General features: G+C 51.7%; 1 protein-coding gene across 1 annotated transcript in view; it reads left to right on the plus strand.

Moving 5' to 3' along the window:
• Positions 1-15,525, plus strand: part of MROH2A (maestro heat like repeat family member 2A) — a 44,415-nt gene that overhangs the window by 19,064 nt on the left and 9,826 nt on the right. The window contains 12 exon segments of the mRNA XM_057551483.1: positions 232-284; positions 642-749; positions 3,046-3,162; positions 3,338-3,460; positions 4,632-4,784; positions 5,952-6,074; positions 7,105-7,184; positions 9,072-9,180; positions 9,978-10,073; positions 12,745-12,849; positions 13,971-14,094; positions 14,657-14,775. Coding sequence (XP_057407466.1) covers positions 232-284; positions 642-749; positions 3,046-3,162; positions 3,338-3,460; positions 4,632-4,784; positions 5,952-6,074; positions 7,105-7,184; positions 9,072-9,180; positions 9,978-10,073; positions 12,745-12,849; positions 13,971-14,094; positions 14,657-14,775 — 1,310 coding nt within the window.

Consider the following 15,525-nt stretch of genomic DNA (forward strand, 5'->3'; position numbering starts at 1 on the left):
GCCCGGGGTGCACGCCCGAGTCAGCCCCCTCAGTGTACATGCCGGGTACTAATCACGTGGCCTGAGCAACAGGAGCCCAGGCTCGAGGTGGCTGGCCCAGCCTCTTTTGGTCCTTGGGAAGGTGGGGAGGGAAATGTGGCATGTGGTGAGGACCCCAGTCGCCGGGCTGACTAGGTGGCCCCGGGGGGGAGCAGCAGGAGAGGCGAGCATGCGTGGCCCTTCTTTCTGCAGAACACACTGAGTTTACATGGAACCAGGAGACATGGGAGGACAAGCTGATCCAGGTAGAGGTGATCCCACCTGCTGAGGCCGGGGTGGGGAGATGGTGGTGGTGGCGGCCTCTGTGGGGTTGGCCTGTGGGGAGTTTAGGAGCCTCTAAGGGACACAGTCTCCTTCTATCAGAAGACTTGGGGAGTACAGGTGTGTCCACAGCAGATGAGCCACCCTGGGGAAGCAAGAGCCCAGCGAAGCAGTGCAGGGTGACACCCTGCCCGCCAGTCCCCAAGCCCACAGGACACTGGCGCTGGATCAGGGCCTTGTGGGTCCAGAGACTGGGGAAGAGGGCTAGAGAGGGTGAGTCACAACTCAAGGTCACACAGCCCTCCTGGAGCACTGCCCACCGATGTCTTCTGCCTCCCCAGTTTCTGAGAAACTCCCTCAAGAAGACTTGGGGTTCCAACTGGAGCCTGCCTCTGAGCAAAGAGCTGAACAACCAGATCGAGAGCTTCGACAGCCCTTCCCTAGAGAAGGTTGGTTCCCAGAGGCAGGGAAGTTCAGACAGGGAGGGGACTCCAGGGACAGTAAAGCTGGAGAGGGTCACATTGGGTGTGAGACCAGCTGTATCTGTGGCTGTCTACAGGGTCCTGGGAGGAGAGATGGCTGGCTGGTCTAGATCAGTGGCTTTTAGTGTTTTGTTCTGTTTTGTTTTTCCTTAAGAACCTGCTTTGTTGGAGCTGGCAATCTCTCTTCCAGCCACCAGCTTCCCCATTCTTCTCACCTCACTTCCCACCTGAAGTGTTGTCGTAGCAGGGGCAACAGGCAAGGAGTGAGATGTCTGAACGAGTTTTGGTAAATAGTGAGAAGGATGAGGATGACACAGAACCACAGAAGGCCAAAGAGGGAAGAAGATAAGGCCTAGAGGGGGAACAAAAATGTGGGCAAGCTGGGGTTTGGAGCTGGACCCCCAACTTTGGTAGAGGGGGGTAGAGGAGCAGGACGCCTTCTATCACACCCTGCTGCACACCCGTCGCCATCCCCACCCTGCAGATTAGTTTCTCACCCCTGACGCATCCAGCTACTGGCTCATGACCACCACATGTGTATATTTCATTGTAAAAGGGTCTTTACAAAACTATAGACATTGTTGAAAATCAGAGAAGGTCTCAATCAATGGAAAGCATTTCATGTTCATGGATTGGAAGACAATATCTTTAAGATGGTGACACTCCCCAATTTATCTACAGATTCAACATGACCCCTACCATAATCCCAGCTGGCCTGTACCCACCAGAGATTGACAAGATGATCCTAAAATTCATAGGGAAATATAAGGGGCCCAGAATAGCCAACACAGTTATGATTTAGAAAGAACAAAGTTGGAGGTCTCAGGTTTTGCAATTTCAAGACTTCTTACATAATTACAGTAAACCAGACAGTGTGATACTGGCATTAGGATAGATAATAGATTGATGGAATAGAATTGAGGGTCTGGAAATAAATCACACATTTACTGTCAACTAATTTTTAACAAGAGTGCCAAGACAATTGAGTGGGGGAAAGAATAGTCTTTTTAACAAATGATGCTGGGAAAACTGCATAGCCACTTACAAATGAGTGAAGTTGGACCTGTTCCTCATACCATACACAAAAATTAACTCAAAATGAATCATAGACCTAAATATAAAAGCTAAAACTATAAAACTCTTAGAATAAAACATAAAGATAAATTTTCATGATCTTGGCTTGAGCAAACCATTCTGAGAAATGACACCAAAAGCACAAGTGATGAAAGAAAAAATAGATAAATTGGACATCATAAAACTAAAAACTCATGCTGAAAATGGTACCATCAAGAAAGTGAAAAGACAACCCACAGGATGAGAAAATATTTGCAAATCTAGTCCCTGATAAGGGATTTGTACCTAGAATATATAAAGAAGGCTTGTAACTCAATAATAAAATGATAAATAAGCCAATTTAAAAATGGGAGAAGGATCTGAATAGACATTTCTTCAAAGAAGATACACAAATGGCAAGTAATCACATGAAAAAATATTCAAGATCATTACCATTAGGGAAATGCAAATCAAAACCACATCAAATTATTACTCCCCACCCACAAGGATGGCTATAATCAAAAAGACAGATAATAGCAAATGTTGGCAAGAATATGGAGAAATTGGAACCCTTATATATTGCTGGTGTGAATACAAAATGGTGCAGTGTTTTCAAAAAACAGTGTGGCATTTCCTTGAAATGTTAAATATAGAGTTACAATATGACCTAGCAATTCCACTCTTTAATTATATATGCCTAGGAGAAATGAAAACATATGTCCACACAGGAACTTGTACATAAATGTTCAGAGTGGCATTATTCATGTAGTCAAAAAGTGGAAAAAACTCAAATGTTCATCAGTGGATAAACAACATGTGGTATATCCATACAATGGAGTATTATTCAGCCGTAAAAAGGAATGAAGTACTAATATATGGTACAAAAAGGATGGCCCTTGAAAACACTGTGCTAAATGAAAGAAGCCAGATGCAAAGGAGCACAAAGGACCACACATTATATGATTCTACTTATTTGAAATACCCAGAATAGGCAAATCTAATGAGACAGAAAGTAGATGAGTGTTTGCCGGGGACTAGGGGGATGTGGGGTGGCTGCCAGTGGGTACAGGGTTTCTTTTTTGGGTGATGAAGGTATTCTAACCTTGACTGTGAGGTGATCTGGAGGAATGGGTAGTGAACTCCCCATGGCAGTGACCCCGGAGGGCAGAGCAGGAGGCCTGAAGCTCCCTTTCTCCCTCTGCCTCGCCAGGGCTTTCTGTACCAGGCCTTGGGCTTCACCTTGGCCACCTTGGAGGCTGACAAGGTGGAGGTGCTACTGCTGGAGCTGCTGGACAAGACGGACTACAGCAGCGACTTCGACCGGGAGGTGAGGGCGCCCGCAGTCCCCTCTGGACCCTCGGTGGACATGGTGTGCGCACATGTACACGGGTGTGTGTACATGTGTGCGTGCGCGTGTGTTTACCTGTGTGTGTGTGTATGGGGGGTCCTCCCCGGCCCCCTGGCCCGCCACCCTCACCCCGCCCGGCTGGGTCTCCCTGCAGGGTGTGATTCTGTGCTTTGGCCTGTGTGCCCGGGGCCAGGTGAAGGCGGTGCTGAACGTGCTCCACGACTTTGAGGACAGGATCCAGGAGTCGGAGCAGTCCTGGCAGATCGGCGCTGGGCGGGTAAGGCACCCTTGCTCCATGATCAGGTCTCCGGAGGCCTCTTGGAGCAGTGTTGTCGGCCCCCAGCCAAGGCTCTTACTAGATCTCAGGAAGAAATTCCCCTCTGTGTCTCCTTCACCAAAGTGGAGCGGGGAGTTGGACCCAGGCAGCCAATGGCCAGCCTCTGGAGGCTGCCCCTCCCAGCCACAGGGCACAGTGCCCTGGGCTGGCTGAGCCCCCAGTGGGCAACCTCCTGGAGTCACCGATGCCTCCAAGGTTTTGGCCTTGACCTCGGACCCTTGCCCTGGGGGTCTGGTAGTTTAGAAGGAGAGAATTGGGAGTGTCCAGGCTTCTTCTTCGGCTTCTCCACAAAGTGGGACCTGAGGCCTGGATTTCTTTTTCTTTTTTTTAAGAAACTGCTTTATTTTTTTATTATTTTTTTAATTATTAGCACCTTTAATTATTATTTATTTATTTATTTATTTTTTGGCTGTGTTGGGTCTTCGTTTCTGTGCGAGAGCTTTCTCTAGTTGTGGCAAGCAGGGGCCACTCCTCATTGCGGTGCGCGGGCCTCTCATTATCGTGGCCTCTCTTGTTGTGGAGCACAGGCTCCAGATGCGCAGGCTCAGTAGTTGTGTCTCACGGGCCTAGTTGCTCCGCAACTAGGTGGCATGTGGGATCTTCCCAGACCAGGGCTTGAACCCGTGTCCCCTGCATTAGCAGGCAGATTCTCAACCACTGAGCCACCAGGGAAGCCCTGGATTTCTTCTACTAAAGGCCTGGAGAGCATGGGCAACCCTGCCCCTCCTTCCACGGTGGGTTGGGTGGCCTCTAGCACCTCCTCCCAGGAGAGCACGGCTGAGGCTCTCTGTTCCCACTGGATCCCCAGCAACACAGGAACCCCTGGCCCAGAGTAGACGCTTGTCAGGTGAAGGTGTGAAGGAGGACACAGCAGCCTCTGTTTAGGGGTTCCACACAAACCCCCTGCTAATGGGCGGTCATGGCCCTGGTCTGACTTGCTCATTACTCTACAGCCAGGACGTAGCATATAGTAGGTGCTCAATAAAGATGTGTTGAATGAATGAATAAATGAGTGAGCATTTCAGGCACCTAGGAAAAAGCTGAAGGAACAGACCCTTCCCCCCCCACCCCCCCAACACACCTGTTCTTCCCCTTCTCGTTGGCCTCACAGAAGGACCATCCCTGGAGGCGGGAGACAGTGAAGGGTGCCCTCATGGTGATGTACAGCTGCGTGGCCTCCTACTGCCACCCGCAGATGCTCCTCACCCACGTGGACAACCCCATCACTGCTAAGATCATTCACCACCACTCCAGCAGCTGCCAGGTAACCCCCGGACACCATGGACCCACAGTGCCCAGGGGATGCCCTCTTTGAGCCAGGCTGGCGGAGAGTCGCTCTGCATTGTTATCTGGGCACTGCCAGCCCCACCCAGGAGAGAGCCAGGAGTCCTACCTGACACTCAGCATTTGGGAAGCCCATTGCCCCAATCTGTGCTGTTCTCTGCTGCAGTGGGAGCGGGGAGCAGCCCTCCCCCGAGCGCTGGGTGGGATGCTTGTGGGTCCCTGAAGTCACAGGACAAGCCCCTCACTCTTCCCAGCCCCTCGCACTCCCTCCCTCACCTCTGCCCTCCACCCTGACACCTGACCCAAGCCCTTTCATAAGGGACAAGAATGGGCTTGTCTTCAGAGATGCAAAGGGACTGGCTACTTTCTTGGAAAGGCAAGGAGGAGAAAACACAGAGAATAAAGGAGCAATGACTTTATCATTATTGTTTTGAAAACTGTGGTAAAGTACACATCACGTGAAATTTGTCATCATAACCATTTTTAAGCATGCAGTTCATTGGTGTTAGGCACATTCAAACTGTTGTGCAACTATCACCACCATCCATCTCCAGAACTCTTCGTCTTCCTAAACTGAAACTCTGTCCCCCTAACACCAGCTCCCTGTTCTGCCTCCCCAGCCCCTGCGCCCGCCCTTCTGCTTCCTGTCTCTATAAATTTGACACCCCAGGCATCTCGTATAACTGGAATCACACAGTGTTCATTCTTTTGTGACTGGCTAATTTCATTTAACATATTGTTCTCAGGGTTCATTCCTGCCTTAAAAGCAAAAACGATTTGATGTCCATAACTTATTCTGCCTCTGTGGTGACGCATAGGGCTCAGAGTCCCTGGTCAGTGAAGGTGTCCCCTGACCGGCCTTGCTGTCCTCGGGCACAGCGTGGAGGGCTTCGGGGAGGCAGCACCTTCTGGGGGGCACTGGAGCGCTATGCCCTGTCCGGCACCTGGCCCACGTCCCCGCCAGGTGGCTGAAAGACAGAATGGGGCTAGCCATCTCTCAGAGCGCTCCTGACACCGCCTCTTCTTTGGCGTGGGGAAGGAGCGTCCTCGGCGGCCGCAGGGTCCGGGAGCGCAGGCTGGGGCTTGGGGTCTTCGGGGCTCCCTCACAGCCTGCTGCTTCCTGCCCCTCGTCATGGTCTGGGCACAGGACATCTGCCTCAAAATGGCCTTCATGAAGAGTGTGGTGCAGGTCACCGACGCCGTCAAGAACATCAAGGACCTGGAAGACTTCCAATTTGCCCCAAAGGCGACCCTTACTGGCATTATCATGGTAAGCTGGGTCGGGGGGCTTCCTCCATCCTGGGCGGTTTGGGGGGGTCTCACTCTGCCGACCGGCTTCCCCCTGGTCAGGGGTCCTGAGAGTGTCTGAGGCACAAGGCGGCAGGCAGGGGTCTCTAAAGCCTCTCCTGTCTCAGTTCTGCTTTGATCCAACTGAAGGAGTTCTGGGTATGACATTTGCATGTCCGATAAAGGGTTTCATGGCCAGGAAACATTCCGGAAGCCAGAGCTGAAGACCCTTCCCCTCTTGGGCCCTGATTTGCCCCCGAGGTGGCTGGTTCAGGGCTGGGAGACAGAGGCCCACGGGCTCAGCCCTGAGGTTTCTCCATAGGTGGGACCAGGGGACAGGGCTCTGCTGTAAGCAGGACAAAGCTATTTTTGCACAGAACTTTGTTAAGATCTAGAAAGTGTCAACTGTCCAAAGGCAAGAGGCGGTGGCAGGGGCCGAGGAGACTGTGGGGCGACCACTGTCCCTCGTCCCCAGGCCTCCCCACTCCCTTGCATGTCTTGGCTCCTGGAAACTGCTCCAGCTGCGTTGGAAGCAGCCTGGACGGAAGAGAGATGCGGGTAGACAGGAGGCGCTGAGAAGGAAACAAACATTCATTAGGCTCCTGCTCGGGACTGAGAGCTACACGCATGTGTAATTTCACGCCAGCCTGGCCCAGCCCTGTGAACCAGGCCCCCAAGTCCTCATTTTACACATCAGGGCTCAGGCGGGGGAAGTGATCTGCCCAAGGGCACACAGCCAGTAAATGCCAGACCTGAGTGAGAAGCATCGGCCCATCTTCGCCCCACTCCTTCCACAAGACTTTACTGCCTCCCCTAAAATGTCAAAGACCAACTGATGGTAACAAGAATGGAGGCGGTATGGGGTGTTAGAGCCCGTCATACAATGTCAGGTCCTCCTGGCTCTAACCCTGGGAGTGCGGCTGCCATCGTGGTCACTGTTGGCCCAAGCCCCTCTCTTGCCCATCCCGGGACTCTGGGTGGCTTGACGGCTCACTGCCCTACCGTCTGGGCAGGCGATCATCAAGGCAGAACCAACTGACAGCCTGGTTTCTCCAGTGCGGACCATGGCCATGGATGCCCTCTCGTACTTGAGGTGAGCTGGGCCCCTAACCAGGCCCCAAGCGCCTCTCTGGGGTGGAGGTAAAGTCTGAGACAACCCCTCAGTGCTTTTTTGGGGAGGTTGCACCTCCTTTGCCCTCCCTTGCCTTTGTAGCTGGATTCTTGGGTGGCATCTCCTGGGGCAGTGTGTCTTCCTAGGAGATGGGGGTCTGCTTCCACCTGCTCTTTTTTTTATAATTCTCAGCAATATTTCAAGTTGGGCACTTCTCCTTGGATTGGGAGGTGAATGGCAGGTGGGTGCGTTGTTCTTTGGTCCATCAGGGGATGTTTTGAGCTAGAAATCACACAGTGACACAGACTAGCACAGCCAGGAGATGGCATCCTTCAAGTCGGGTTGGGCTCAGTCAAGAAGTCTGTTTATTGATACGGTATTGATACAGTTAATACAGAGTAATAGAATGCCTGATGGTTGCCTTCCTGGAATTGTCCATCCACTGATGGGGCAGGGGGAGTGGGAAGAAGTTAGGCATTTGTAAAATGAGTATTTGAAGTGGCTGGGTCGTTGCTAGGAATTCTTCTATTGGGGCAGATTCATATTCATATTCATATTCGGTGCATAGCAGAGCTATGTGTTGCTTTAAAAGGGTGCACAGATTTTATTTTATTTATTTATTTTTGGCTGCGTTGGGTCTTTGTTGCTGCGTGCGGGCTTTCTCTAGTTGCGGTGAGCGGGGGCTTCTCTTGTTGCAGAGCATGGGCTCTAGGTGTGCGGGCTTCAGTAGTTGTGGCATGTGGGCTCAGTAGTTGTGGCTCGTGGGCTCTAGAGCGCAGGCTCAGTAGTTGTGGTGCACGGGCTTAGTTGCTTCGCGGCATGTGGGATCTTCCCAGACCAGGGCTCGCACCCCTGTCCCCTGCATTGGCAGGCGGATTCTTAACCACTGTGCCACCAGGGAAGCCCTAGTCAGATTTTAAATAAAATTCACATACATCCGTTTAGGGACTTGGAGGTAAGAAACGCATACACAGGAATTATAGGTCAGAGCTGAGTATTTGTAGGTGAACCACAAAGGAAAAAATCTAAGACCAAAAAGGGGGCTACTAACGAGATGTGATTCAGCCGATGGGCTGTCAAGGGGCTTAGCGTGGGAGTTGGCTTTTGACTTTTGACCTGGGCTTAAAAAAAATTACTGGATTTGGGAAGGAGCTGGAGGTCCCAGCAGGGTGAAATACAGGAGGCACAATAGAGCCGATGGGGAACCTGTAACAATTCCGACACCCTGCCCCACCGCAGACCTTTAAATAAGGATTCATGGAGCCAGGCATGGCCCCTGGGCCCCTTAAAAAGCCCTCCTATGAGTCTAATGTGCACGTAGGCTTGAGATCTATCTATGACGGGGACAGAAAGAGAGAATGGGCTAGTGTGCATCAAGCAGCTAGCTACCAGCCCCGAAGGTTTATGAAGACACACGTGGCTGGGCTCCACTCCTGAGTTTTTGGTTCAGTAGCTCAGAGGTGGAGCCATAGCATTTGCGCTTCTAATAAGCTCCAAGGTGCTGCTGCTGCTGGCCCAGGTATTACAGTTGAAAACTCCTGGGCCGGGACCAGCCTGGCAGGCAGAGCCTCTGGTTGTGGTTCAGTGAGGACCGGTGGAATGGTTCTGAATAGGAGAGGGGGAGGCTCACAGCAGGCAACAAGGAGAGGGGAGGCCTTGGACCCCTGCGTCTCCCGCTCAATCACAGACAGTCCCTGGCCACCGGTGGGTGGAGCCGGGGCCCCTGGGGAGAGATGGTGGCCTGAGCCCCCAACCAGAGAAGCTGGGCTCTCCCTCATTCTGTGACATGCCTCCGCACCCCAGACTGGGCAGCGGGTGGCAGGGTCTCACCTCTCCACCGACCACTCCTCCTGTCACTTCTTTCCCTAGCAAACTGAAGCCTTTCTACTCCACAGAGGAAAACAGTGAGCTGGTGGATATTAGTATACGTTCTGTCATTTCTCTCCAGCCCCCAGGAGAGAACAATGAGTCCATTAAGGTAGGTCCCTCTGGGCCACCTCATCTTCTGGGTCAGGATTTAGAAGTTTACATTAACATGAGCAGTGCCGAGAGCTCCCATGCTGAACCTGTGAGTGGTCAGAGGCAGCAAAGCGCAGCAGGCTCTATCAGTAAGTGTAAGGTGATGCTAGCTGCTGGAACAGATAAACTCTGAGATCTTCATGGTTTTACAAGATGAAAGTGTATTTGTCACTCAAGTGAAGTCCAGTTGGCAGCAGCGGTGGAGAGGGGGCTGCTTCGTGCAGTTCTTCAGGGACCCGGGCTGACAGAGGCCTCACCGTGTCCAGTGCATGGCTCCAAAGGTCCCTGTGGGTAGTGATAGCCAGCTTGAGAGAGAGGGTCTGAAGGATTTATGAGCTCTGTTGCCTGCCTGCCATTGGCCAGAACTCAGTCACATGGCTCCACCTAGATGCAAGGGGTCCTGGGAAATGTAGTCCCTGACTGCATGGCTGCTTCCCAATAAGGCTGTGGAAAAGCAGGGCAAATCTTTTGTGGACAGGGCGCCATCTGTGTCTCAAGGTCCTGGCCCTGGATGAGGGGTCAGGAGAACTGGGCTCCAGGAATTCCGTTTCCTCCTTTGCAAAATGGGCTCCTCTTGAGGTTGTCTTATACGTCACATGAGCAGCTACGTATAAAGAGCTCAATCTGAGCAGAAATCAAAGGACGGTTACCAGACCATCTCACACTACTTCACCCTGGTGTGGACCGGCACAGAGTCCTGGTGGGTGGCTGTGTGAGCCCCCATTGCTGCCCAGTTCTCCCGTCTCTTGGCCACAGACCCTGTATGTGAACGCCCTGCGTGCCCTGGAGCAGCTGATGGAGGGCCTCGTGCAGAGGCAGCTGGACCCCAAGGGGCTGCAGGAGATGGTGCATGTGAGTTGCCTGGCAGAGAGCCAGGAGCCAGGGAGGGCCACCCCTCCCAGAACACTGGCCTGAGGGCCGGACTCTCAGTGGGAAACAGGGGTATGCGTTAAAAATTGATTTGTTAATTTTGTTTAGATAAAAACTTCAAATTGGCTGAAAAGTTGTGAGAATACTGCAAAGAACTCCTGTATACCTTTCACCCAGATCCACGATTCTTAAATATTTTTTTAATATTTATTTGTTTATTTATCTATCTGTTTGGCTGCGTTGGGTCTTAGTTGTGGCATGCGGGATCTTCATTGCCACGTGTGGGATCTTCCTTGCGGCATGCGGGCTCTTTTTTTTTTTTTTTTAGTTGCGGCATGTGAACTCTTAGTTGTGACATGTGGGATCTAGTTCCCTGACCAGGGATCGGACCCGGGCCCCCTGCATTGGGACCTTGGAGTCTTAGCCACTGGACCACTGGGGAAGTCCCCAGATCCATGATTCTTAATATTTTGTGACATTTTCTTTTTCTCTCTCTCTTTTTTTTTTCTCATTACACACACACACACACACACACACACACACACACACACACAGCATTTTGAATCATGGAGTTAGCTGTAGACATCAACAACAAGAATGTTCTCATATAACAACACAATGTTCAAAATCAGGAAATTTAACAATGATACCATGCTATATTCTAATCTACGTTCTATATTCATATTTCACTAACTGTCCCAATTATGTCCTTTACAGTTATTTCCTCCCAGACCCAGGATCTACTCTGGATTATGAATCACATTTCATCGTCATGTGTCTTTAGTCTTTCTTCGTCAATCTGGAACAATTTCTCAGTCTTTGTCTTTCATAATCTTGGTATTTTTGAAGGGTGCTGGGAGGGTTTTTTAAAAAAAAATTAGATTGTTTGCTTTCTTATTATTGATTTTTCAGAGGTTGTATATATTCTGGAAACAAGTCCTTTATCAGATATATGATTTGCAAATATTTTCTCCTGGTCTGTGACTTGCCTTTTTATTAATTTCACAGTGTCTTTTGAAGAGCAGAAGTTTCTAATTTTGATGAAGTCTAATTTATAATTTTTTTCTTTTATGGATCATGCTTTTGGTGTCATGTCTAAGAAATCTTTGCCTAACCCAAGATCACAAAGATTTTCTCCTAGTTTTCTCCTAGAACTTGGTAGTTTCAGGTTTTACAATTAAGTCTGTGATATATTTTGAGTTGTTTTTAAATATGGATCAAAGTTTATTTTATTTTAATTTTTTTTTTTTTGCATATGGATAACCAGTTGTTTCAGCATCATTTGTTGGAAAGACTGTCTTTTCTCCACTGCATTACCTTTGCATCTTTGTCAAAAATCAATTGACCATATATGTGTGGGTCTATTTCTGGGCACCTATTCTGCACTACTGATGTTTTTGTCTGTCTTTACACCAATGTCATCCTGTCTTGATTACTACAATATTATATAATAAGTCTTGGAATCAAGAGCAGAGAGTATAAGTCCACCGACTTTGTTCTTTGCTGCTATACCCCACAAATATTGATACGTTGTGTTCTAATTTTATTTTAGTTCAAAATGCATTTCAATTTCTTTCACTTCTCCTTTGGCTCATGGATTATCTAGAAATTTCTAAATATTGGAGAGTTTTCCAGAGATCTTTCTGGTTTTAATTCCTGATTTAACTCCACTGTAGTCTGAGGACATACTTTGTATAATTCAAATTCTTTTAAATCGACTGAGACTTATTTTGCTGCCCGGGTACGGCCTATCTTGGTGAATGTTCTGTGTGTACTTGGAAAGTATTCTGCTGCATTGGGTGGTGTGTTCCTAAATATCAGTTAGGCCAAGTTGGCTGGCAGTGTTGTCCAAGTTTTCTATATCCTTTCTGATTTTGTCTTCTTTTTTTTAAAAATAAATTTATTTATTTAATTAATTTATTTATTATTTTTGGCTGCGTTGGGTCTTCATTGCTGCACGCGGGCTTTCTCTAGTTGCGGCGAGCGGGGGCTACTCTTTGTTGCGGTGCGTGGACTTCTTATTGCGGTGGTTTCTCTTGTTGTGGAGCATGGGCTCTAGGTGTGCGGGCTTCAGTAGTTGCAGCATGCGGGCTCAGTAGTTGTGGTGCACGGGCTTAGTTGACCCGCGGCATGTGGGATCTTCCCGGACCAGGACTCAAACCCGTGTCCCCTGCATTGGCACCACAAGGGAAGCCCCTGATTTTGTCTTCTTGATCATCAGTTACCAAGAAAGAGATACTGAAATCTCTATCATTGTGGATTTGTTTATTTCTCCTTTCGGTTCTATCAGTTTTTGCTTCGTGTTTTGTTAAGCTGTATTATTAGGTGCATGAACAGGTAGGCCCTGGGGTGCAGGGTGGGCTGTGCTCCTGGCCTTTTTACCTCCAGACAAACATCTGGAACAAAGGCAAACACATCAGCCAAGCAGCTTCTTGGTGAGGATGCGGGGCCGCCCTCTCTTTGCTCACAGTCTCATCTCCCTGGTGGGGCGGGGCGGTGGGGGTGGGCTGGGAAGAAATCAGAAGTATCTGGAGCTCCCAGAGCTTTGAAAGTCACACTCTGAGTGGGAGAGACAAGGAGAGCAGTGGTGGCCAGGAAAGGGCTGGCCTCAGGATTTGAACGTCCCCTTCTGTGTTCCGGGCTCTCCCCACAGCTCCTGGAAAAGTGGATCTTGTCGGAGAAAGAATGGGAGCGGGAGAAGGCGATCAACCTCCACCTCCATCTCATGCAGATCTACGTCCAAAGCGTTGGTGTCTGCGTGAGTCCAGGAGCCCCCGACCCCCCAGCCTGCCGCCCTGACACCCACAGGGAAATGCCTGTCTCTATGCCAGGAGAGGAAACACTTTTGAAATCAAGTTCTGCCCCCCGGAGAGTCCCTCGGGAAGAGGCTGCCTCACTTGGGAATGGCGAAGGAGACCCTGGGAGATGCTGGCCCTGGGGCTCGGGGGCGGTGAGGAAGAGGGTGGGCCGGGTTTCGTGTGGCTCCGGGTTCTGTGGGGCCTGAGGTTCACACGGGGTGAGGACTCTAAGGAAAAGGGGTGCACAACTATGAATACCACACTGCTAGGAAAGTGAGTATTGACTTAGAATGAGAAAATAAATCCCAAATTTCACAAAGCTTGACAAATACCACTAACATCACGAAATCTAGAAAAGCAACAGGTCTTTGGTTGATCGAGCACGTGACCCAGCTCCATGAGACCTCTCTTCCTACATGTGTTGGCCTCATACTCTTTGACCGTCTGGTCATCAGGGATGGCGTTGGCAGGAGGACGATGGTGTCCTGGGGCTGGGGTGTGGGGACAGGACTCGCATCTCGGGGCTGGTGAAGAGTGAGAACCAGGTGGGCAGGACTCCAGTCCTGGAGCACCATTCAGGTGGGACCCAGGCCCAGTAAAGCGAAGCTGGGGCCGAGACTAGTGCTAAGTAACATTTGAGGCCAGGCCCTGTGCCCAGTGCGTCACCTGGATTCTCTGTCGCAATTCTCAGGGCATTCCCTGCAAGAAGGGGCACCATGATCATCTCTGATTTACGGATAAGGAACAAGAGGACCCGAGGCTAAGAACCTACCCACGTCACACAGCTAGCGAGCGGGGAAGTCCAGAGTTGAAGCCAGGGCTCATTGATAGGAACGAGGCGGGTTGTGTAGGAACAATAGCACCTGGGCCCGGCCTGACAGGGTGCGTCCTGGGCAGACTCCTCAGATCTTGGCTGCTCGGCCTCCCGGGGCCCAGCTGTGGGGCCTGGGGATGGAAGCTCGGGCTTCCCAGACAGGGGTGCTTTCAGAGCAGGGTTCACCCTCTCTGGCCACTGGTCGCACTGCCCTCGGTGTGCTCAGCTGGACAGAGGGTGTGAGCCTTGAGGTCTCCCGTCCCTCAGATCCCTCTGCAGCTGGGGCAGTTTGGCACCCTGGTCGGACTCATCGCCCCATGCACCTGTGACTCGCAGAGAAGAACCCACCTGGCCTCCGTGGATGTCCTTTCCAGCCTCCTGGATCTTCATGGTATGGAGAGGGCGGGTCAGCAGGACCAGCCTCTGCAGGCCGGGAGCGGGGGCTGACACCAGGGGTGTCGGCTATGGGGCTGTCCTGGAGGGGAGTGTGGTCTCTCTGTGTAGACAAACAAGGGTGACCAGCAGGGATGGCGGAGGGGGTTCACAGCTCACTGGGAAGCCATGCAAGCTTCTGGAAGGAGAGGCTCATTGGGTCACCTCGACTCACTGAGGGCATGTACTGGGCACTGAGGGGCCCCAGTGGGACAGGGTCAGCTCACAGATACCAAGGATGTGGCAGAACTGGCCAGAGATGAGCCCAGAGGGGAATGCAGTGGGGAGACCTTCAAACGGGGAGAGATGACCTCTGGGGTGGCAGCTGGAAGCTGGCAGAGCATCCATCTGAGCTGTGCGCAGAGGTGGTTTGAGAGGCAAGGCGTTGGGATAGGATGTCCAGATGCCGGAGGGTAGTCCAGGCCTGTGGAACCAGGGCACCCCGAGGGCTGGGGCAGGAGGCCGCCACGATGCGGACCCTTTGTCCTGACCGATCGTGTCTGAAATTGTATTCCCACCAGCAAGCCAGACCTGCTCCTGCTGGGGCGCTTCCAAGGAGTTGGAGCTTGAGAAATGTAAGGGGGACCTGCAGGGCTCGCACATGGAGAAGATTTTCAGTGCGTCCTCCAGAATCGCCAAGGTGACGAGGGGAAGGTTGTGTGGGCCATGGTCTCTGGGTGCCTGGGCCATCTCTGGGGGGGGGGGACCTTGCTCAGCCTGGCCGCGCAGCCCCCATCCTCTTCCGGGGGCCATGGCTTCCATGGCCCTTGGTCCAGCTCATGCCATGTGTATTTAAATGGCCTGTGATGTGTAAGGTCCCTAGTGTGGTGCCTGGCATACGGTAGGTGCTTAATGGACCCCAGCTGTGTTCTCGTTGTCCCTAGCATGTGCTACACCGAGGGGGCCCCAGAAGGAATTGAGCACGAGACCCTGCCCACAGGTGTCAGCACACGGGCAGGCGGATGACACACTGGTGACTGAAAGTGTCCAGAGCCATCCGAACTCTCGGGGTTGCAGAGCGATGAGGTCTCTTCTGCCTCAGGGGCCGGAGGAGGGTCTGCGGAGTGGGAGGCTTGTGCGTCGGCGGTGAGGCGCAGGGCACACCCCGAGGGAAGGCTGCAGGGCTGTAGAGTCAGCACAGGGAGGGTCTGGGGAGAAGCTCCCTGCGTGGAGTTCAGTGGGGTGGGGGCAGGGGATGAGGAAACGGAGGAGTTGGCGTGCATCCCTGTGGCTTTGACGTTGAGTGACATCCAAGCAGGCCTGTGACTTAGACGGCGAGAGGCTGGGGGGGGTGGGCGGGGGGGAGGAGGCTGGGGCAGTGGTTTGAGAGAGGATGCGGGCTGGGCCGGGGCTGTGACACTGAGCGGAAGAGCGGAGGCAGGCGGGCAGG

Source organism: Balaenoptera acutorostrata, chromosome 8, assembly GCF_949987535.1.
Source record: "Balaenoptera acutorostrata chromosome 8, mBalAcu1.1, whole genome shotgun sequence".
Taxonomy (NCBI): Eukaryota; Metazoa; Chordata; class Mammalia; order Artiodactyla; family Balaenopteridae; genus Balaenoptera; species Balaenoptera acutorostrata.